Below are 23918 nucleotides of genomic sequence, written 5' to 3' on the forward strand. Positions count from 1 at the left end.
TGCAGGATGCAGGTATTTCCCTCTAACCTTTAACTGCAGAGTGAAATCAAATGTCACTCGTAAAACCTTCATCAACCTTCAGTCTTCTTCTGAATTAAAAGTTGATTATATAATTGTCTATTTACCCTATTTTGGGACTGATGTATGTGATTTTACATAGGAGAGCCACTGATCTTAATGAGTGAAGCTTCAGTGCATTCTTAAACAGCCAGCATTTTGGTCTGTTAATCCAGGTTAGATTGATTCATTATTTTAGGCCTGTACTTCATACTCTTAGGAAATTTACTTCATTTTAATAAGCTGTGGGTATGAAATAAATCTAGATGACTCTAAGAGGAGAATGGATTAAAAAAAAAAAAAAAAAGAAATAGTGTTCCTTAATATTAAATTGTGCCTAGTGATAAAATAGTTCTTCAAATAGTTGTAAAAGCAGAAATAGACTAAAAATAGTATTCTGACATCCTTTAATGAATAGAGGTTTTTCTCTGTATGGTTGTGATTGATTTTGTCTTATGGCAAATTTACAAATGTTAAGGATTTGACAGAGATCAGAGATTTCATCAAAGTCCCTGTAGAGAGATCTGTAGCCTGAGACCAGGCTTTTTGACTCATCAGTGAAGCTGTGGGAGCATGTACCTCCAGAATAAAAGCCATAGCATCAGACTACAGTAGCTTCAATTGTTTGTAGATTTGAGACCCTCGATGTCCTCCGCTTAAGCACCAAAAGTGATTTTAAATATTATGATTTTCACAACAAATTAGTTTTCAAATTTCACATGCTGTTGCAGAACTATTTCCTTTCCTTGACATTATTCCAGTTGCATATAGTTACAGTGACTTATCTTAAAATAACACTGATGCTAAAAACCCAGTGCATTTCATAGTCATCATGCATGTGAGTGGATTAGAGGAACAGAGAAGGAGACAAGGTCAAAAAGGTAGATTTTTCTTCCTTTTGAAATCAATGAGGTTTTAAAATTTTACTTCATTAAAAGTCTATTGCCTTCTTCCTAGTGTCTTGGAATAATCAGACTTTTATGTTGAGTTTGAACACTTTGAAAGTAATTTTACTGTCTGTGTGCAACAGTGATGTACAGAGGTGCTCTTTCAGGTGCAGCAAATACCTGCTTTTTTACTTGTGAGTGCTGGATGTAGACCAGAGTCATATGCTAATCCATTAATCTATTACTTTAAGGAGGGCAGTGCGTGTGAATTCAGGGCATTTCCAGTCATTTTAAAGCCTCAAGATGGACCATTCATCAGAAGATGGTGCCCATGCACCTTATACTTTATATCTTATAAAAGGGGTTGGAAATTACATGTGCACTTCTAAATAGCTTTTTTCTGCTCTTTGCATTCTTTCTGTTTTCCTCCAAATCCCAGTAACTGGTGGAAAATATTTGCACATATGAAGGTCATGGCAGAATTCAGCCTTTACTTTCAAGGAAATGGTGTGCTGAAGGTTAGTGTGAGCTGAAGGTGAAGGGCTTTTGTTGTTTGCTTTTTTCTTACTTGACACTTACTAATGCTGGTTCTCTTTTAGAAAGCAGGTGATGAAGTGGACGTAATACTGTTGGGCAACAAGTGTGATAAGGAGTCAGAACGGGTAGTTCCAAAACAGAAAGGAGAAAAGGTATCTTTGGTACTTTCTTTGGGTCCTCCTGAGTTTCTTAGTATGTGACTGAGCTGTTAAACTGAAAGTGGAAAAAAGCTTCTGAATTCCAAAAGTTCTATTAGGACTTGCTATAGAAGAACAGTTGTGGAGCTCTGGAGTGTTAGAAATATATTAAGTAATTCTTAGCTGATCTCTTTAGAATACTGGTTCTTTTAAATGCTAAGATGTACTTTAAAAGTTTTACAGAAATCTTATATAGACTGCAGAAATATATATATATATACTCAACAGAAATCTTATATAGACTGTATTTTCAGAGTACTGTTGTAATGTGTAATATTAAAATGCAATACATTCTGCATAATTTTTCTGATACCACACATCACTGATATTTTTGCTACAGTCTGACTTTAAAGAATATTCTGTCAGCCTGTGTAAAATGATCTCCGTTGTCTGTGAAGAACCTTAAATAAGACTGGACAGATATTGGACATCCAGCTCCCCAAAACTGCATATGTGGTGTATAGTTGAGACTACAGTAGAGTTTCATGCTGACCATGAGTGGGGGCAGAACTTACTAAGTGGGGAGTGTTGTTCTAAAAGGAATAGCAAATGTCTCTCACTGTGAGCCAGTGAGGAAATTCAGAAGCTATGCTATGATAATAATTAAATATTGCAGGAGTGTGTATCCTATATACTAGTAAATTTTGCTTCTGCAAACTGTATGCATCTGTTCTCTGGAACTTGGCATTATCCCTCCTGTTATGCTTTCAGGCATGGTGAGTCAAGCAGGATGTCTCACGTTTAAAGAAAAACACACTGATAGCTTCTTGCCAATTATATAATTCCAGATTAGGGAACTTTAAAAAAATAACATCACCTTTTGGACAACATTACACTCCTGAGATTTCATAGTTCACATGCAAGATGCTTTCAGTGTTAATTTACCATGTCTGTGTACAAGGAATAAGGTTGCTGAAAAATACATGTTGTAGTCTCACACAAAGGATGCACTGTCAGAAACCTAGAGAGTCGCTGGATGCCTGTGCACCAGAGGGCAGCAGCAGGGTTTTGCATGGGTATTAACCATGACGTTTTCTGACTTCTGGGTTCTTAACCATGCAACCAAAATTCCTCTTAATGTAGTATTTTTTTTTTCAGAAACAAATCATTACCTCCTCCTCAATGAGTCTGTTTTCTAGATTTCCCCTGTGTTTCGAGGCAAGGCAACTCTTCTGTTACACTATTTCTTCTTTTAACATGATTTAGCACATGAGTGCTAAAGGATCTGACTGAATGTGCTGGAGAAAGATTCCATTAGCAGTGAGAGAGAGACAGTAATTGTCCTCTCACTCTGAAGAAGAAAATATCCTTATTAAGAGGAGAAAGCAGTTTGATTACTTTGACAAATAATAATCTGTAGCTACATATTTCATATTACCCTGATGGTATGAGCTTTAAGTGTTGTTTTGTTCAGTCTCTTGCACAGAGGAACTCTAGATTCCCTGGGAATCTCATAGTCTATATTGGCATTTCTGTAAAAACCTGTTATAACTGAGTGGCTGTTGTATTTCATTTCATTTCAATTTAATGCTGAGGTTTGTTTTTTTTTTGTTTCTTTTTGTACAAAATCATGTAATAATTAATTTTCTGCAAACTAATGTAATTGTCATCACTCGGAAATTTGATATTTAATTTTAACATTATGAAGTATAATTTTCTTGTATTGATTGCTTCTTATTCATTTTGATAAAAGTTTTAACTCGGCCTTTTTGGGCTCCTCTGTTCACCCCCCAATATCATTATCTTTTTCATTGAAAGATAAAAATGTTGAAGGGTTATATGACTTGGTAGAATGTGGTTGTTTTTTTCCTATCAAATCTTTCTAACAGAAAAAGCCAAGTAAAATCTTCTTCCTTTTTTTTTTTTTTTTTTCCTTTTGCTGTCTTCATAACTAAAGCTGATTTATAGTTTCAAAGCTGATTTTTCACATGTAATAGAGCTCTGCACAGTTTTGGAGTATTTCAGACATATCTCTCTGATTCAGCACTAAGAAATCATACCAACACTTTCCTAGGAAGTAGTATTAACATTACTTATTTTATTGTTGTTGGTAAGATATAAGCTTATTTCACACAAGTTCTCCAAACTCCAAGGATATTATGAAATATCATTTCTTAGCAGCATAATTCCCACAGGTTTGTAAATGTATTTAGGTATTTTATTTATGAATCTGTTTAAGGTGCTCCCAAGGAAAAAAAGTAGTTCTTTGAATACACCTTTCTGTTGTCTTTCAGAGAGCGTGTAGCCAGATATGTGTTCATACTTTCAACTGCTTTACCACTGGACCAGTGGGGGTTTTTCCACTGAGCTACATTTTTGGAGGACTTGCTTGCCTCAGAGTTTAGCAGTATGCAGGGTAAAGGGAAAAAATACTGACATTAATCTTCTGTGACCAATATTGTGCACATGTAGAGGAAATGGGGGTGCATTGATAGATGTAGTAGGCAATGTAGTAATATGACACAGAGAAGGCTCAAGTATTCAAGGTTTTTTGTTTGATTTGATTTGATTTTTCTTTTCTTTGGTCTTCACTAGCAGAGCTTGCTCCCAGGCCTCTGCAGGTACTGGCATGGTTTGGGAAGGAGCAGGTCAGCTAGCAGTGGGAAAGCTTTGGATTAGAAATTGCTTTGGAAAGTTGCACATGCATGTAGACATGATGAAGTTTGCCCAGTTGTGCTGAAAGGGCTGATCATTGTCATTTGAGCCACTATCATTCAACTCTGAAAAATCATGGTGGTTGGGAGAGATCCCTTTTGACTAGAAAGATGCCAGCATGATATGTATCTTCTAAAAAAGGCAAGGAAGAAGATTCAGGGAACTATAGGCAACAAGGCAACAGCCTTGCCTCAGTCACATTGTTCGGCATCTTCATTGGTGATTTGGCTGATGATAGAAGGTGATTTGCATGTGACCTGAGATTAAGGGGTGTCACTGGCACCCAGTTAGGAGAGTAGGAGAACACCAGTTCTGTGGGACCTTGATAAACTTGGGAACTGGGTCAACAGAAACATCATGAAGTTCATGAAGTGCTAGGATTTGCACCTGTGATGGAATAATCCAAGGCATGAGTCACTGCCCTGGTATGAAAGATTGATAAGTTACAGTGAACACCAGCTTCAACATAAGTCACCAGTATTCCTTCATAGCTTTAAAGGTGCTGGGCTACATTAGAAGGATAATGTATGATAGATCTGGGGAGATTATTACCCCCCTTTCTTAGTGCTGGCAAAGCCACATGGAATGTTGTGTCCAGCTTTGGCTCTCCCATTTCAAGAAGGGTATTGAGAAACTGCAGCTGGTCCAGCAGACAGCTATAAAGGTGATTGGGGTCTAGTATTCCATGAGGAGAGGGAGCTGGGTAAAAAGCAGGCTAAGGAGCAGTTACTGGTCTACAGCAACTGAAGTGACACTAAAGGAATGACAGAAATAGCTTCTTCTCATTAGAGACAGATAATAAACAGAAGGGCAGCAAATCCTGGCTTGGGAGGTTCAGGTTGGAGTTGAGGAGAACCAGTTGCACTAGAAGGTTGATGTAGCCATGGAAGAGGGTCCCATAAAAGCTACAGAATCTCCAACAGAGGTGGATTTCAAGACTTTTGTAGGCAAAGCCGGGGCTGACCCAATATTGCGTGGGCAGTAGTCTCATTTCAAGTGGGGTTATCTTTCAAAATTATTTCTGTGATTTCATAATAAAAAGGGTTGGTTTGTGTTCATAAGAGTTTGTACACAAGTAGCCTTTAGGAACCTGTTACATGGTACAAGGAAGGAAAAGGGATATTTAATAGTAGTTTCTGTGTACTTCATAATCAGGAAACCAGTTCTCTTTATTAGCCCAGTATTCTTTTATTGTTTGCATTTTTATTTATGAACTCTTATGCATTATTGTTTTGTACTGGCAATAGGTCAATGATCTTAACTTCCTGTAACAAGTTGCTGCAGTACCAAAACCAGCTCCCAGCAGTCCACTGAGTTTCAGAATCCCATAAGTTATGAAGTGGTCTCTGTCTAGTGAATCAGTTAGATCTCATCTTTATTTTCAGAACTACATTTTCTTGTAGCATTTTGGAAAGAAACCATTTTGCTTACTTTTTTTTTTTTTAAACCTTTAGTGTAATCTTTATTATATTTTGACTAAAATTTTGAAATCTCATTATAATACATGTGTATTGTGTTGGGATTTTTTCTTCATGACAACATATCTCAAAGTTATCTGTAGTGGAAATACACTGGAAATACAACAACAGGAGTAAATTAAATAAAACCAACCAATGTAAAGTCTATGCTGTCCTTCTAAGTATTTTCTCTCTTTGCCTTTTACCACAATATCTTTTTGCATGCATATGTTTTCTTTGCTTGCCTGTTATCTCTGTGCTTCTCTGTCTAGCATAAAGGAACATCTCTTTTTTATATTTCATCATGCCACTTTTTTTCAACATTTTTTGTCATATTTTTATCTGCAGGCATTCCATTAGTTTCCTTTAAATAATTGCTTAGGAGACAGCTCATTTTCCAAATAAATCAAAACACTGAGAACAGACCCATGGGAGTTTATTCTTGTTATTTACAAGTAAAGATTGGTTTAAAAAGCTGTTTTGAAAACACAAGAATTTAAGAAGAATGTTTTAAGAGGCACCTGAAATTTATAAACAGAGAATGAATATAGAGTATTTTACTGAGCAATCATGTACTTAATTAGTATTTCTATATTGTATTAGCAGTCAGAACACCTCCATATTTCTTGCTACTAGTATTAGGAATTTTTTTTTTTTTCCGGAAGAATGTTTATTCCATTTCCTACATTTGTTTTTCAGCTTGCTTGGGAGTATGGAATGCCATTTTTTGAGACCAGTGCTAAAGAAAATGTGAACATTGAGCATGCATTCTCAGTCTTGACTAAGGAAATCCTGGAAAAGGTAGGCTTCTTTCCTAAGGAGAAAGAAAATGGGAGATTTTTCTTGGCAGATTGGTTAAATAAAGTTGTAACTACAGAACAGTTTAAGCAAAACACAGCTGATGCTGGTTTTGCCTTATGGAGTTAGTATTTTGGGCAAATCCTGTAGCTGCAGGCATACAGAGGAGGAACATAGGGGAGAAGAAGAGAGTGGGACTCTATTGATGTGAATAGTGAAAGAAGAGAAAAACAGAAGAGGTGAGCAGGTACAATACAGTTCAGAGAGAAAGTGAAAATTCAAGAAGACTGTATTTGTGGCTTTATTTCCCATACTTTTTTTTAAGGGAGTGGTTAACAGCTCCAGAGTAGTTCCACTTCTGTGCTAGGAAGATTCCTTTTTCCTTCTGCAGAGTGTGCACACAGTGAAGATGCTGCATCATGATGGAATCTGTGGAGCTTTTATGTTCAGCAATCAAATGTTTTATCCAAGGTTCATAGCTGTTTGTTTGGCTGACTTACACTAGTGCTTTTGAAGTTATCAGGGCCTAAAGATTTGACTTAATTAGTGGTAGAATCAATATTGTAGCTGTCAGAGTCAGCATCTCTAACTTGAGTGTGTCGGTTTAAAGGTCCTTACTCCTCAGAGTTGCAATTCTTTTGTAGGACTGAATTATTGTTCATTAGCTCTGAAAATGTTTTGCATTGCAATTTATTTTTAGGCAGTAGAATATTATTTTAGACATTAATAGATGTTCTTCATGCAATGTATTATCACTGTCATTCATCACCAATATTAGTTATACAAAACTAACCTTCCACTCCGAATACTCTTCAAGTCATAATAAAGATAAATGAGCAAAATTACTGACAGAGTCACAAGTCGCAGTGTTGTGATTAAGTAGCCATAGGGGATGGTCAGAATAATAGCTCAGGGTTGGACTGCTTCTAAATCAGGGTCCTGTCATACTACATAGTAACACAAGCTGTAGTTGGTTATTTAGGAGGAGGGAAAAAAAGGGCAAGAAAGATTTTGGTTGCTTTAACATGAAAATGAAGCTCAGCAACTGAACAGTCAAATACTGTTTAGAACAGGAAGATAATGGCAGGTCCTTGAGTTACTGAGCTTGGAAAACTGTCTCAAGTAAGATAACTCTGATTTTGTTTTAAATGAAAAATGTCTAGTGTAAATAGAGAATATATTGTTAGTATGAAACATGAAAACTACAAAACAATAGCTATGATCATAACTGCTGCAAAGACAAATACATGTGAAGTGAGCATTTCTGCAGAGTGTGTTTGGATGATATCTAAGAGAATTCTCTGTGCATGCAGAAATGATGTTTGGGTATTTTTCATATTGAGATCGCCTATATTTATTTTACAGTAAGCGAAACTTCAGTATTCCTACTCACCTTCATGCAAATTCATGGGGTTTGTGGTGTGGACATGGGAAAAAAATTCAGACCACGTTGAATATGTTATATTACTGCTTGGTTTTAATTAGAACTGCTTTGAACAGTTGTATGCTGTGTGTGTGTGTGTGTGTGTGTGTTTGGAAAACAAGCCCATGAGAGTGTCTCATACTTGTTTGTAGTAACGTTTCACCTTTGCTAAAAATATTTTGAATCCTGGTAAGGCATCATGTACCATTACTTTGGTGTATAATTTGCCATTTTCAGTAAAATACATTTGTTGATTTAAACAAGAGCCCCTTTAGCCCAATTGGTTTTACCACTGGACTGATAAGAAAGCATTTGCTGGGAAAAAAAAAAATCTACCATAGTTTCATCATGGTTTTCAGGTTCGACAAAATAATTTGCCTGTTCACAAAACTGTGAAATCTGAATGTAGTACTTGAATTTTAACTTCCTCTAACTGATGAAATTTTGGAGAATGGAAAATGCAGTAGCAAGTGTGACTAGTAGCTGTGAAAAATTACATGATAGATGCCAGTCTGAGATAATTTCAGTCACACATCCATTTGGTAGTGTGAAATACGTATTTGCTGATTGTAAAAAGGAGATACAGCTTTACACAGTGCTTTGGTCCAAGGAACCTATGCCTGGGGATATTGGGCCTCCCTGCCCTCTGCAATGGACCATCTGTCCCAGACAGATGAGATGCTTCAGTGCAAGCACATCACTGCTTTCCCAGTCCCACAGAAGAAAGGAACTCCCTAGAACAGTCTATTATGGCGATGCTTTTGGGAAGTGCATGAACCTTATTCAGAGATAAGATAAATAATCAGGGCAGGCTGGCAGGCAGTAGACCATTCTCAGATACATTGCAGTAGACTGTATTAATATAAGGAAATCTAGGACTTCTTATATACATTCTTGCTTGTCATTTGCTGTGGACATGACCTTAGTAACTTAATTTACACGAAACTCTCCTATAGATGGGGAAGTTTGATGTCCAGAGTTATAGAGCACACACAGAAGTACTAAGCTTCTTGATTCTTTCAAAATTTAGATCAAGCTGTGGTTCAGTGGTGGATTGAGGAAAGAAAAAAAATTAAGAAGTTTCATATTAAAGACGTTGAAACAACGCAAAACAAAAAAAGGACAAGTGTTTTAGTGTATTGTCACTATTTTGTGCTGTGGTTTCCCATCTCTTCTTTTGTAGTTCGTCTTGTAGTGCGCTTAAGGGAGAGAGAAGACTTCTGTATCCCAGTGATCTGGATAACTAAAGTGCTGCTTGAGCTTTCAGATACTTTCCATCTCAGCCATTCTATGCTGGGTGTTGATCCTGCAGCTCTAATTTACATGGGTAGTCTCATTAAAACCATTGGATGTCTTTTTGACAGCTTGCATTGGTAACGGCTAAGGATTCATACTGTATTTCTGAGAACTCGTAATTTTCAAACCAATGAGTTAACAATAACTGAATGCAGTACTTGAGTTTTAACTTCCTCTGACAGATGAGTTTTTGGAGAAGGGCAGTAATAACCAATTTGATTGTATTTGAAAGGCTGCAGTGGAAATAAATGTTAATGACATAGATTATTCCTGGAGTTTGCTTAGACATGTTGACAAATAACAGTATTTTATTTATTCATGATTCTCATGAATCTCAGATATGCCTAAACCTGTTCATTAATAGATGACAGCTGTTCTTTGACAATCCTTCTGGTTGCCAGTGAACTATTTGGACCTGTGAGTCAGTCCTCTAAAAACTACCAAAACCAGAAAAAAACCACCCAGAATGCAGTTAGAATTTGCTCTTTTGTGTTCTTTGGTTTCATGCCTGGCAAGCAGTAGTGTTCTCAAGTAGATTTTTAAAAAATTGATACAAGCCTTTGTTTATGTCCTTTTGGGTGTGATTGTTGGTATTTTTCTAAACTAGGATCAGGACAGAACTCCATTAAAAAAATGGAAATAAGAAGTTATCACCTTTTTCTGAAAACTGCAATAAAACTAACTAAAACTTATATTCTGCCTACCTCTCAAGAGTGATTTACGAAGATTATTTTAATCATGTTAAATAAACATATATCTGCTGAGTTGAGAACAGTGAAAATCCATTTAAGACCTTGCCCTGTGCTGTTGAGAGTAACATTTAATGGTTAACAACTGGATGTCATTTGAAATGAACACTCAGAAGTAGCAGGCCTCAATTTTGTTCTTCCTTCATTTCTTTACATCTCTTTCCTATGGCAACAAGATTGTTGAGATTATACTGGGTTTTCTATTCCTTTGCTCTTAAAGTACCTTTGGAACTTGTTAGCTGATTTTAAACAAATTTGACAGATCAAACTGAAAGATAGTTAAGTTCCTGAGTAGTTCCTTGAAAATAAGGTGAGAGGCAGAGTACTCTGCAGAAGGAAAGTCTCCAGCATTAGTTCATAGAATATTAGAGACCACAGAGAGACTGAAAAGTGCTTCAACCAGCTACTCCAGCTGGAGCTTGCATCACAGATATCAAATTTAATTCACTTCAAGACCCAAATCCATAGGAAATCGGATTTCATTATTGCTGAGGTTCATGGAATTGTTAGTTTGTCTAAAAGATCCCTGTGTCTCCAGTAGTGCATACTCAGTGTTTCTTTATTATCCTTAGTCATGCATGGAGCCCCAGGCTTTATTTGCCCTTTATTTATCTTGTACTGACCACAGAATAATAATTCCTTCGAGAGGTTTTTTATAATGCATGTTCTGCTGTACTTTAGATACATTTTAGATTTTTATCTCCTTGACTTTCTTAGTAACATTAGGTATATTCAGCATTGCACATGTGGGAACCAAGGTACAGATTAAAGCAGAGAGGATAAATGGTACCAACTCACTTTGTGCTGGTGCAGTGTAAGGCAAATTTAACTACGGTCATTTAATTTTTTTAAAAAGTCTGTTCTGGACATTGAATGAGCCAGATATTCTTCTGGAAACAGTAGCATATAATTAGGTAATGTAAATCAAAACTTAATCACAACATCTGTGTATAGGGGATGAGATTCATTTTAGCATGCAATCCTAGCAAGCTAAAATTTGCATGACTGGTGTGGTTGTCTGGAATCATCTCTATTCAATGGAAAGAGATGAGTCTTTAAGGTAAAATTGTGTTTTGGAGGTGTCTTTCTCCCTGCATTGATTATGGAGGCCTCCATATCTCAACCTATATGTTTTCATATGATTCAAATTAAATAAATTAGACTTCAAGAGAACAAAAGTTACAGACTTGGCTTACTTCTGGCATTTGCTGCTTCTGCAGGATATTGACTTTGAAGACATATTGCTCTCTTAAATAGAGTTGTTATGATGCAACTATATTAACCCTCACCTAGATGATCTCTAGGGTTGATGAACCTCACAGGAGATCCACAGCTGTCTTCCCAAGTTTGTGAATAACTAATTGCAGTACAACATTGTTACAGTCTACATGATAGTAACAGGAGAGGGAGATAGAGCCCCAGGCTTTGCCAGTGGGTTAGATGTTTTAGATATGGTAGAATAGCAGGCTTTGGGAGCAAGACTTTCACCTACACTCCTTGAGGAATATAGTCAGCAGCAGTTAGATCCTGCTGTGCCAGACCTCATGTCCTCCTCTCCTGATCCTGTACCTGTTCCCACAGTGATTGCCTTCCCTGCTAATATATCCCTAGCCCTTGCTTAATACTGCTTGTGCCATGTCCAGCCCATTGTGATTGTGAGACTACTCTCTTGCATTTTGAACAGGTAATTTGAGTTACAGAATATAGAGGAAATACATAAAAAGTGTCGGGACTATTAATAACTAAAGTCTCTCTTATGGCAGATTGGGCACTGAAGTCACATGGGACTTTGTTGCATGAAGTTCTCTGCCAGTCTTTGTCAACAATCATTGTTAAATATAAACAAAATTATTTCAGTAATTAAGTAGGATCATTTTTTAATTAGAGTAAAAATCCTCAAAATTTAAAGAAGTTATAAATAATAGTAACCTTAGTTACAGACTCTTTTGTTTGTTTCTCCAAAGCTTCTAATTTTTCAGCAAGCACTCCAGGTCTGACTTTGACCAGGGATATGATACAGATAAAGCAAAATCCTGTAATTTTTCCAAACCCACAGTGAGCCCCACTTTCAAAATAACTAAACCAGTATCAAAATACCAAAAATTGGTGCTGGAGAAGGTGGGTCCACCATTAATCTGAGGAGGTTTTCAGCAAGGAATGGGCAGCTGAGCTTAATGAAGATTTATGTATTTACTTGTTAGAAACCTTTCAGAAAGGTTGTTGGGATTTTTCATTACATTTTCCTTTGTATACCACTGTAGCTTTCTTGCCTTGATTTAAAAAAAAAAATCAGTAACTGAGCCATCTCATCACAACTCTTATGTCTAGGTATGTATTGCATGCCAGTGATACAAATTCTGCTTTGAAGTGGGCAGGAGAGACAGCCAGAAGGGGAGTTTTAAGCAGGAAGTTTAAAATCAGCTTGCAGAGATGCCTGCCAGTTAGGTGAGACATGTCTGCTGTGCTATTTAACAGGAAAAACTAGTATTTGATAGCAGGAAGTTTCAACATCTTACTGAAATCACTGCAGGGTACAGCAGCATCTGTGTCTGTGGCGGTATTTTCAAAACCCCACTTTGCCCAAGATACTGAAGTGGAAACTCCAGCTTCTTGGTACCATTTTGGTTCTTTTCACCTTTTCACGGTCTTTTGCTGTTCATAGTTGTTTGTTGGCTGACTTGTGGGGCAGTGAGTTTCAACAAGCTGAGGTGAAATGTGAGCTGGATGTGTTAGTGTTCATGGAGCCCTGGAGGAGGAATGCTGCCAGCCTTGTTCTCACAGGTGGGAGAGATTTGCATACCTCCCTGCTGTAATTTTAGGAGAGGGGGTGCCCCACCCCTTCCAAGGCTTGGCTGAGGCTGAGTGCTATGTGGGATTACCCAAATCTGATCATTGCTTCAGGACTTTCTGTATCTCTTTAGATTATGAATGTGCACTTTTTAAATGTGTGTGCAGCACATTTGCTTAAACAGATCCCAGACTCTTACTTGCTTCACAAAGACCCTGTATGGAAGAGTCTTACAAACTGAAGAAATTATCAGTAGTCAGCTTTTAAATGGATTTTTAAATGGATGTTCTTTATTTGTGGAGTGGTGGTTCTTGTCTGTCTGTCCTGGCTAGTTTGTAGATGAACTATCAAATAATGATTTTAGAGATTATACGAACTGTCACATTATCAAGTATGTTTCACCATTCTTAATCACTTAGCAGTACTGAGGATCCTTGCTAAGGATATACAAACAGCTTACTTACCATCTAAAAGTATTATAAGTAGTAAAATGTTAAAGATGCGAATAAGTATCCAAGTGTTTAAGGAAATGTAATTTTCTCCCCTTTGACTGAAAGCATGAAGTTTGGTCTTGAAGTATAATCTGCAACATCTTCAAATTACCTGTTTCTGCTACATAAGTGAAACTTGAATTCTGAAACTGTTCAAATGGGGATTTTTCTAGAACTCTTTTACTACTTAAACTGATTGTTTTCTTCTCAAGAAAAAGCATGGGTGAAACAAAACATATTTAGTTAATGTTCACAACAATTAATGCTCAATGTTATTTCTTGGTCTCAATTGAGTGAAATTAAGTTTCTTACTGTACCATTACCTTCCAAAGCCTTTATTTTCCCTTCAGAATCTTATCTTTAAACCAGAGTGGTATCTTGTTCCTTGAGATGACAAGGTTATGTTTGTGTACTTTTGATTCTGCCTTGCTCCTTTTTTTAAAAAGGTCTTCATACTTTTAATTTACTGTCTATGCTTGCAGACTACCAAATGATGTCTCTGCCTAGCAGAAATCATATCTAATGCCTGTACCTCCCACAACTGTGTAAAAAGTTAAAACTAATCAGAAGCTATAAAGCTGCGTGTTGTTATTTGTGGGAATTCTTAAGGGTAATAAAAATGTTTTGTCTCTTGGTCCTTACCACGCAAAAAATAAATAATTATTAAAAAAAAAAAAAAAAACAAGGTAAAAAAAAAAATTAAAAGGGCACCTGATGTATTTCTTCATTATGTGGAGAATTCATTATGACAAGAATTCATTATGACAAGAAATTTCTAAAATCAGTAAGCCACAGTCTTCAGACAGGCTAGTCAGACAGTATTTGCTAATAATTTTATTGATGACATCTTCAGCATCCATCCTGGGGTTTAGACACTACAATACATTTCCTGCCCTCTGCTCCTTCCTCTATCCATCACTTTTGATCCCTTCCCAGATGTTTCATCTTCTCCCCCCAGCACCATGCACTGTGGAAGCCCCCTGGGTCCCTGCAGCCTCAGGGGGGAATGAGCTCAGCCACTCTCTTTGTGGGGATGGCTCTGGCACAGGGCGGCCAGCATTCTGGAAGAGCTGGAACTATGGCTGCAAAAGGAAAAAGGAAACAAACTCCATGCATCTTCTCCAGAATTTTAAATAGTGATGAATATTCTCAGCCAAAGAGGCATAAAGCTTATTTGTAGCAGAGGGGAGACTTTATATTTTGCCCTCGTTCTGGTGCCGTAATTTTAGGTGAATCTTTCTGGAAGTAGTCAATGTTCAACTACCCTGTGACTTTGTGTAAGTTTTCAATTCTGAATCACGATTAGTATTGTACTGCATGATGCCTTTTTTCCCTTCTTCCTTTCTTTTTTTTCCTGTGCTTTGGATTTCATTCATTCCAATTTAGATAGCTGTTATCTCTGGAGGCTTCTCTTTATTGTCAGGCATGCTAGTTTATGGTTGTTGGGTTTGGGTTGAGAGAGGAATGTGGTGAATCCAGTGGTTGCACTTACTTCTCTGTGCTTAGTTGGTAAGCCTGCCAAGACACAGGCAACAGAGTGGCAGGTTGTGAAGTTGGGGCTTCTATTTTCCTGGGCATGTGACAATATTCTCTGTGTCTTTGAGTCCTAGTTCAGGGTTCAGTGTTTGTAGTTGCAGAGACCAAGATTGCGACATGTTCTGCATTGCACAACCGGGTTTGATTGTTTCTCTGGTCAACATTAATTATCTAGTTGAGCTCGTTGCTGAAAGGAAGAGTCCTGGTTTTGATGATTTTCATTTTTGTTATAATCTGCTTTTGCAATCAGTACATAAATGTTTTACAAGGGTGGAGTGCTATTTTGATAGTTTATCATGATAAAGACTGAACTGTTTCCATGTGGGGGTATTCCTGGTTATTAAATAGAGGCAAGAAAACAGAATTTTAGTGAATTTCACAAAACAAGTTTTATAACAGTTAATAGCCTGTGCCTTTTTTTAGTGAGTTGCTGATATTCTGTATTTCCTGTTCCTTTCAACTGGGCTTTTTCAACCCATGCCCAATACTTCAAAGATAAGGTTACTTAAGTGAAAATCAGCTAAAATTGGTGTAGTCAACAGAAGAACCTGTACTTATAGAACAGTTCATGTAATAAAGGTTTATGGGATTGGCATGTATGGTTTGTAGTGACTCCTCAAAAGACACTTTCTGTCACCTTCACATTTAGGGGAGATGTTTGAGGCAGCTAAAGAATGTAAAGATGCCAAATAGGACTTGCATGGGTGTCAATTTCCATCTAATTTATTAGAAAACTTCAATCATTTAATTAAATATTCAAAGGGAAAACATATCCAGTGACTGCACCAAATATTTTACATTAAAGTATGTGAAAAAGCAAACTTTTCAACCGTTATGTTCTAGTTATCTTAATGAAGTGTTTGCTTTTGTTTGTTTTTCAGAAATCCTGTGTATTACATGACTTAGACATTGTGTCTCTAAAAGAAACTAAGAAGAGAGCCTGCTGTGCATTCTGAAATACTGTTTCTTATTCTGTTTTCTCTTCAGGAAGTACCAAGTGTTACAAAGGAACACACAAGGTTTTAAAAGTGAGCCACAAAAATAGTGTTTAGGCATCCTTTGTATTACACAGACTTTGTTGCCAATTTTTTTTATATGTTTATATTATATTTTTGTATTTTTAATGTGAAGATAAAACAGTTGTCTGATTTTGGAATTATTAGATGTATCACAGGGTGACAGTGCTTGAATGCAAATGCAGAAATGAAATCTAAATGTACTAATTTTCTGTTATTAAAAAAACACCCTTCACTTCTTTTGTATGTGTTATTTATACGAGATTTGTAATACAATGAACATTGATATCATCACATAATCAACCTTCTATATGAAATCATTTAATGTCTCTTTAAGTACTTGATATTTACTGCAATCCCATAAGACAAGTCTCAGAGAATTTTTGGCTTGGTTTATTTTATACCCATTTCAGACATGTACGTGCTACTTCAATACCCTTGCATAGGGATTCTGCAAAGGTGATGCCTGAGAGAAAGGGATAAACCATACAAAGATTGGTGTCATAGAATAGTTTGGGTTGGAAGAAAGCTTGAAGATCATCTAGTTCCAACCTCCCTAATATGAGGAGGGACACCTTCCACTAGATTGTGTTGCTGGACCTTCCAAAGAATTCAGAAAACATGGAACAACAGAATACCTCCAGTAATAATAATAATGTTTCTGTTATTTAAATTACATAATTCCTTAAAATAATTTATACAGGTGTTAGCAGCATACATGCATTTTCAAATGTTTTTTGTCACAAATGATCACAATAAAAGGCGTTTTTGATATTGTGATATATTTATATTACTTTCTTAAAGTGTATATAGAGAAGGTATCTGATTCTGCTCATAGTAGATTTGTTTTATACAAACTTGTAATATCTTTAAAATCCATGGAAAATATTTCATTTTAAACAAGGGCAGAATCAGGATTCTGGCTACTTTTTCTTTATCAAAAGCAAAGCAAGAACAACTCAAACCTGCAAGATAAGCAAAAAACAAACACAGGTTGAGAAATCTGAAGAATTGTGGCAACTATACTGTCTTTTTTTTTCCTTGCATAGGAGATGTGGTTGTTTTATCACCATTTATGAACGACTAATGCTGTTGTGCAGAATTGTGTTTTGATCCATCCCAGCACATCCAAAATAACTAACCCCACTGGCTTACTGTTTTGAAATGCCACAAACATTCTGAAATATGCTTGCTTCTTTTTTGTGGGCTGTTTGCAGATTGTTATAATATCAAAATATTATTAAATTTGGTATTGAGAAAGGGAGCTGAGCACATGGGACCAAAATGTGCCTGAGCATAGTGCCGAGTTCATGTGCCCCTACCCTGGTTGGTGTGTCTGCAAAAACAGTGCAAAAGGATAGTCCAGGCTGTGTATTTACAGCTGCTCCTGACTATTCATCATCATGGCCAGTCACTGAAGCTAGTGCTTTTCACAAGATCTGAAAACAAGGAACTGCCTTCATTAAAACCATAGTAGAGGAAGGAAATAGTGCTGAAAGGGATTTTAAGAGTCTAGGTTCTCATCCTATCTCAGCCTCTGATCAGCTGCCCCTGTTGTAATGCAAGAAGATGATCAGAGACCTGCAGTAGTAGAGATTTCAGAGTGTCTCTTCGTGGCAACAGTCCTTACTTAACTGGTCTGGTAAGCAGGAAATTTCCTAATACCTGACCTAACTGGTACACATGGAAAGTAGGTTCTCCCTTTCCTCTTGATGTAGGTGAACACCTCTGCCTCTCCTCTCTTCTCTCTCAAGAGAACTCCCAACCTTCCCCTTGTAGTTTGGGTTTTCAGAATATTTTGCCCTTTTTGTCTCCCTCCTCTTAAAGTTCTTGAGTTGCTTTTAATTATCCTGGACTGTAGTCCTGAAAACTGAGCAGACTGTTCCAGTTTACATAAAAACAGCTGGATAGATTGAAATTATTTTTTCTTTATCTTACTCCTATTTATGCATTCCAGCATCAACACAATGTGAGGTAGTCTAGCACTGCTTATGATCCATAGAACTGCTTTCTTTATCCTGCTACATACTTGTGCAGTTGATTATTCCTTTGGATGTGTAAAACTTTCCGTTTATCCTTGTTTGCAGGCTTTTTTTCCCAGTTGCTTCAGTCTGCCAAGATCACTCTTAATTTTAATGTTGTGCTCCAACGTAGTTGGAGCCTCTTCCTACAGGTACAGTCTCTAAATAGAAGTTCAGTCATCTGTTCAGTCATCAATGATGTTGAGTCCCGGATAGTTCTGGATCTAAGTGAAATCCTGTTCAATGTCTTCTTTCAGTTCTGGAGTACTAATAATTTCCAAATAATTTTGTATTTATATTGCCTAGACTGTTTGTTTGGGGGTTTTCTGTTAAGAGCACATTATAAGAAACTCTTAATGATCCTCAATCTTTCTCCCCCATCCACAAAGCCTATTAAAACCTCTTTATTTAGTAGAAATCCACTTGATCAGTTTCTATAGGTATTTCCTTCCCTCCTTTGAGAGAGATGCAATCCCTTTTTTTTTTTCTGGAAACTCATTCTGTTGATTCTTGGAGATAATCAGTAGCAATTTTAGCATAGTTTGAACCATAAGAGAGTTTCACTGGGTCCAGTCTGTCCAAAAATCCTTTAACTTGCCTACACATTTTCCAGTTTATTTATTCCTTTTTCTAGCCTTGGACTTTTGTCAGTGGTGCTGGAGTGAAATCACATTTGTCTTCTAAAGTTGAAGGCTGATGTTGAAAGCATCAGCATCACCAGTGATGATTAAATAGAGTTTCCCCTCTGTGGAATAACAGACCAATTTTTTCCTTAGTATTATCACTGTGCATCTTATCAACAGTCTTGCTTTCATTAAAGTCCAATTTTCTAACTTTTTGGAAGCTTATCTTTCAGGTTTTGTCCATACATAGTCTATATATTTATTAATAATTTAGTAAGTTGACCTACTTTCTATTTTATTTCAGGTCATTGAAGTTCTCATGATTCATCCAACTTTATCTCACTTCCCCTCCTCTGTACAGATCAAATTCTGCAGCTCTGCCTTTCAGCAGTGGATCTCTGATGAACTTTCAGCTGTCCTGAACTCACCGTTCATCTACTAGTTCTCTAGGTTTAAGCCTCCATGTAATTCCTCCTTTTTCTAACAATGAAAATAGATTAAAAAGGGTCAGATTAATTTGTAATTTTGATTTCTTCTCTTTATAGCTAATGAGAATTTCAAGTAAGGAATTTCTTCTATACATTTTCCTTCATGCACAGTTTCCTACTACTTGTGCTTAGGTATGATACAGTCCCACCTGAAGGAGATGCAGATATTCAGGTTCCCACAGCAGTTTTTGCAGGATGCTAACTCCTGCTTCACCTAACACTCCATGAGCACCATGAGTGCTCTCCTCACATCTTCTGGGGCAAAACAACTGCCTTTTTCCAAACATACTTATTGTAGATTACAGGTGTGTGCCAGTGGGGAATAAGCACCACTCTCACTAGAAAGGCCAACAAAGGTTCAGGTGGGCCACCAGGAAAAATTTCTTCATGGAAAGGGTTGTTAAGCATTGGAACAGGCTGCCCAGGGTGGGGGTAGAGACACCATCCCTGAGAGTGTTCCAAAATAACTGGATGTGGCACTTGGTGATGTGGTTTAGTTGGCAAGGTGGTGTTTGGTCAAAGGTTGTGCTCAATGATCTTGCTGGTCTGTTCCAACCTAAATAATTCTGTAATTCTGAGATTCAGAGGAAGAAATTTAGGATCTGATTCTGAAATGATCATTGCATCTTCTTTTATATCCCACTGGATCTGTAAATATTAGGAAAATTGAACCTTTCGTATAAAAAAAAAAAAATAAATCATATAGGAACAAGGAAAGAAAATGACTAGGGTTTTTTTTTTAAAGAAATGCTAAATATTATTGTTTCCCATGAAACTTACTGTATGAAGCTCAGTTTTATTTGATGTATCCACAGAAAACGGTAAAGCATGTTACCAGACACATACTAAAATGAATTTGTTGTATCCTTTTCAAATGCTAGCACATATATGAACTGGGGACGATCTGGAATGTTTTAAAAATAATGCTATTGGCAATGGAATACATATATACTACAGATTTTACAGACTACTGCATAAATGTGTTGTGAAGTCAATGTGCAAGTCAATTCAAAATGCATTTAAGAATAATTTCAGAAAGTTCTTTTGCACTGCTTATGGTTTTATGAGAAGAATTTTCTGTGGATTCATAAAGACTGTCCCTGAACACCTGAAAGGCACATAGACAAAAACTAAGACATTGTGAAACTGAGGGCCTGGTCCTAGGGTGGATTTGTTCTTCAGGTCTGGTGGCTTCATTAGCATTTTACACAAGTAAGAGACAGGTAAGAGATCACACTAAGGCATTGCTAGACATCAGGGAAATTATCTAAAGTGTTAATTATACATCAGGTGCAGTTAAAACAAGAAATTTCTGTTATGTGCTGGTGATTTGAATGCCATTTATGTATTATTAGAATATATTCCAAGGAGGTGGAGCTGGAGTACAGTTAGGACACATAACAAAGTGACTCCAACAGCAAAAGCAAGGCATTTAAGTACTAGTAAGCATTGTGAACTCTCTGCCTGGAGACAACTGAATGCAATTTAGATAGTATCTAGAAGTTACATTTTTTTTAAATGCACATTGTTCCAGTAAAATGATTAACAATGGGCTGGGTTTTCACTGGTTGGAAAGAACACAAACACGGTTATGAGAAGGCAGATTTAAAGGCCATAGGACATCTAGTACAGAAGACTGAAAAAATGTTTTAAGAAAAATCAACAATAACCATTTCTGTGTGAAAGATGCTTCCTAGACAGCAGAACTGCATGATGCCTGAGAGAGACATATGCTGTGAGATGGTATCTCTCCTCGAATTAATGGTACCCAAGACAGTGCTTAAGAACAATTCCTGACAGACTAGTGCTTCAAGTCCTGGTGAATCTCAGTCTGATCTGATCTGCTTTGCTTCACATACTGCACCTGGAAACCTCATCAAGCCTGAATGAGCTAAACCCATGCATTCCATATTTCAGCAATAATGCTCTTAGCAACAGTGCTCAGGTTCACTGATGACACAAAGCTGTGAGGAGTGGCTGATACCCCAGTGGGCTGACCTGTTGGGAAGCAGGTCTGTGGAGAAGGACTTGAGGGTCCTGGTGGATAAGCTGTCCATGAGCCAGCCAGGGTGCCCTGGTGGCCAGGAAGGCCAATGATATCCTGGGGTGCATCAGGAACAGCACTGCCAGCTGATCCAGGGAGGTGATCCTGCCCCTCTACTCAGTGCTGGTGAGGCCATCTCTGGAGTGCTGTGTCCAGTTCTCAATACAAGGGAGACATAGAACTCCTGGAGTGGGTCCAGTGGAAAGCAACAAAGATGATTAAGGGGCTGGAGCATCTCTCTTATGAGGACAGGCTGAGGGAGCCAGGGCTGTTCAGCCTTGAGAAGAGATGACTGAGAAGACTTCATCATTGTTCATAAGTACCTAAAGAGAGGGTGTCAAGAGGATGGGGCCAGGCTCCTCTTGGTGATGCCAAGCTGTAGGACAAGACACATCAGGCAGAAACTGAGGCACAGGAAGTTCCACCTGAATATGAGGAAGAACTTTACTGTGCTGGTGACCATGGACTGGAACAGATTTCCCAGAGAAGTTGTGAAGCCTCCCTCAATGGAGATATTCAAGAACTGTCTGGATGCAATCCCATCCCATGTGCTCTGGGATGACCCTGCTTGAGCGTGGAGGTTGGACCAGATGACCCAATGTTGTCCCTCCCAACCTGACCCAGTCTGTGGTACTATTTTGCCCTTCAAGAGCTTAATTCACTGGTAATGAAAAGCATTCGGTGAACTTGGTAAAAGGAAAACTACTTTGAAAATAAGTATCTTTCCAAGGTAAATTTTTAACATTTTTTAAGCTATCTATTCTGGTAGGTAGGATCTAACAGCAGAAAAACCTTCTTGGTAAAGAACAAAGGTTTTTCACAGTGTTGGGAAAACCCAGTGCCACACTGTATAGCTAAAGCATGGACCCACAGCAAGATGAACTCCAAGACAACCTTGACCCACTTAAAGCAAGGTAACTTGAATTTTCTGTAGTCTTCTAGATCGACTAGTTTCCACGGTCTTTGTTTCATCTCGGAGACCATGGATAAAGTCCCGGTCTCTGTTTGCAGCAGAGCAGAACAAGAGCGTGTCTGTCTCAGCCCTCCTCGTGCTGGCAGTGCTGTGGCACCAGCAGTGACAAAGGCATGCAGCAGTGTCTGGCCCTTTACCCAGGCCACAAGGAAGGGTGAGTGGCTGGAGTGCTCTTGGTACCACAGCTCTTCCCAGAGCTCTGCCATCCGTGGTGTCAAAAGGATAGATGGAGAAGCTGGAGCCTGGAGAGAGATGTTGGCTGTGGATGTCATTCTGCCAATCACTGCGAGGCACTTTTATATCTCTTATATATCTTTATATCTCTTATATATTTATATCTCTTATAACAGTAAAGGCTTAAATGTAGCCAAGTTTGCTGCAGTAAAATAAACAGTTTTGACACATAAGTGAACAAACTAAACATGAGCCCAGTATAGTGCAGCCACCCAGGAGTTTTTCTGGTTCAATTTCCAAGTTTCTGCAGTCTGGCAGCCTGGAAATCAAAATGCGTAAAATAAAGGACAGATAACATTAAATAAAGTATCTTACGAAGATCATAAAAGACTTCATCGCATAAGCCACTTTAAAGAACGAATGTCTACAAACGTTCCCGTGGCGTGAAGAGCTTTGAATACGCAATATATGTAATACCTGCGTGTGCAGTAACAGTGCACAGCCTGTGTACATGAACTCACACGTATATACATGACTCACAGGTGAAAGCTAAAATGACAGATACATAGCCAAGCGCGGGCTGCACGTCGGGCGAGCGGTCGGAGGGTGGAGTGAGAGGGACGGGCTGGGCGGCTCTGGCTCCGGCTCCGGCTCTGGCTCTCCGCGCCGGGCGGGCGGGCGGGCGGGCAGCCCGGCACTTTCCTTTTCGGCGGGGAGGAGCGGCAGCTGCGCAGGCGTTGCTCGCACCCTGTTGATTAGTCAGTGCTGGGATGGCGCTTCCTGGGCCAGGCGCGGCGGCGGCGGCGGCGGGCGGCCCCAGCCGGTCCCGGGGGGCGGCGGGAGCAGCAGCAGCAGCCGCAGAGGCATCAGCAGCAGCAGCCGCCGCAGCAGCAGCAGCGGGCGCCCGGCGGGCCTCCCTCTCTGCCTAGCCCCGCGTGTCCCGGGCGCCTGGCGCGGAGCGAGCCTCCCTCCTTCCCTCCCTCCCGGCGCCCCCCTCCGCCGCCCGCCCCGCCGGCAGCCGCCCCGCCGGGTGGGAGCACCCCTCCGGCGCTGCCTGTCTGGCTGCTCCCTCCCCTCCCGGGCCGGGAAGATGGACCCCGGCCCGCCGCTGGGCTGCAACCTCAAGGACGTGAAGTGGAGCGCGGTGGCCGTGCCCCTGGACCTGCTCGTCAGCACCTACCGGCTGCCCCAGATCGCCCGGCTGGACAGCGGTGCGTGGGGCGGGGAGCGGGGCCGGGCGGGCTGCGGGCTGCGGGCGGGCTGCCGGACACCGTCCCGGGAGCGCCCCGTGCCTCCCTCCCGCGGCTCCCGGGAGCGCTCTCCCTCCCGGCGCTCCTTCAGCTGGCATCTGCCGGGGCTCGCTGCGAGGCTCCCGGGAGCCGCGGGGTCCGCGCGTTGCTTTGCACCAAAATATCTGGATAAGGTGCCCCCGCGCCCCCTCGGTGCGTGCGGAGCGCAGCTCGGTGGAGCCTGTTTGCTCTCAGCAGCCTGCCCCGCTGGGAGAGGTCCTCGCAGTCACAAATTAAGCGTGGAAGGGCATCTTCAGCACTGGAGATCCGGTGTTTTGGTGAAGAGATGCTACAACAAGGCCAAATAAGAAGGGATACGAAAGAGCCATGTGGGCTAAATCCCTTTTGTTACATTTCCCTAAGAAAGGCACGGACCCGTAAAAAAAAAAAAAAAAAAAAAAAAGAGTAACATAAGAAGC

At 39.2% G+C, this 23918-nt stretch overlaps 2 protein-coding genes and 1 long non-coding RNA gene across 6 annotated transcripts in view; 2 read left to right on the plus strand and 1 right to left on the minus strand.

Annotated features, from left to right (window-relative positions):
• LOC111924835 (ras-related protein Rab-10-like) overlaps window positions 1-16122 on the plus strand; it is a 32278-nt gene extending 16156 nt beyond the window's left edge. The window contains exons 4-6 of one of the 2 annotated variants that reach the window (XM_086889325.1): window positions 1544-1633; window positions 6490-6591; window positions 15753-16122. In XM_086889325.1, coding sequence (XP_086745451.1) covers window positions 1544-1633; window positions 6490-6591; window positions 15753-15827 — 267 coding nt within the window. In that variant the 3' untranslated portion in view covers window positions 15828-16122. The remainder of the gene's footprint in view (window positions 1-1543; window positions 1634-6489; window positions 6592-15752) is intronic. The other variant, XM_086889316.1, reaches the window with a different exon arrangement.
• A 2131-nt stretch (window positions 16123-18253) lies between these two features.
• Window positions 18254-22958, minus strand: LOC147655465 (uncharacterized). Of its 2 annotated transcripts, none has more exons than XR_015286876.1 (2): window positions 22688-22890; window positions 18254-22529 (listed from the first exon to the last, which is right to left on the minus strand). It is a non-coding gene; the product is annotated as an uncharacterized LOC147655465 (long non-coding RNA). The 2 variants fall into 2 exon arrangements; XR_015286877.1 differs by having other exon boundaries at window positions 18534-22529; window positions 22751-22958.
• Window positions 22947-23918, plus strand: part of GAREM1 (GRB2 associated regulator of MAPK1 subtype 1) — a 101873-nt gene continuing 100901 nt past the window's right edge. The window contains exon 1 of one of the 2 annotated variants that reach the window (XM_086889297.1): window positions 22947-23421. In XM_086889297.1, the coding sequence (XP_086745423.1) occupies window positions 23301-23421 (121 nt within the window). In that variant the 5' untranslated portion in view covers window positions 22947-23300. The remainder of the gene's footprint in view (window positions 23422-23918) is intronic. The other variant, XM_086889303.1, reaches the window with a different exon arrangement.

This window comes from Cyanistes caeruleus, chromosome 1 (assembly GCF_971803275.1).
Source record: "Cyanistes caeruleus chromosome 1, bCyaCae1.hap1.1, whole genome shotgun sequence".
Taxonomy (NCBI): Eukaryota; Metazoa; Chordata; class Aves; order Passeriformes; family Paridae; genus Cyanistes; species Cyanistes caeruleus.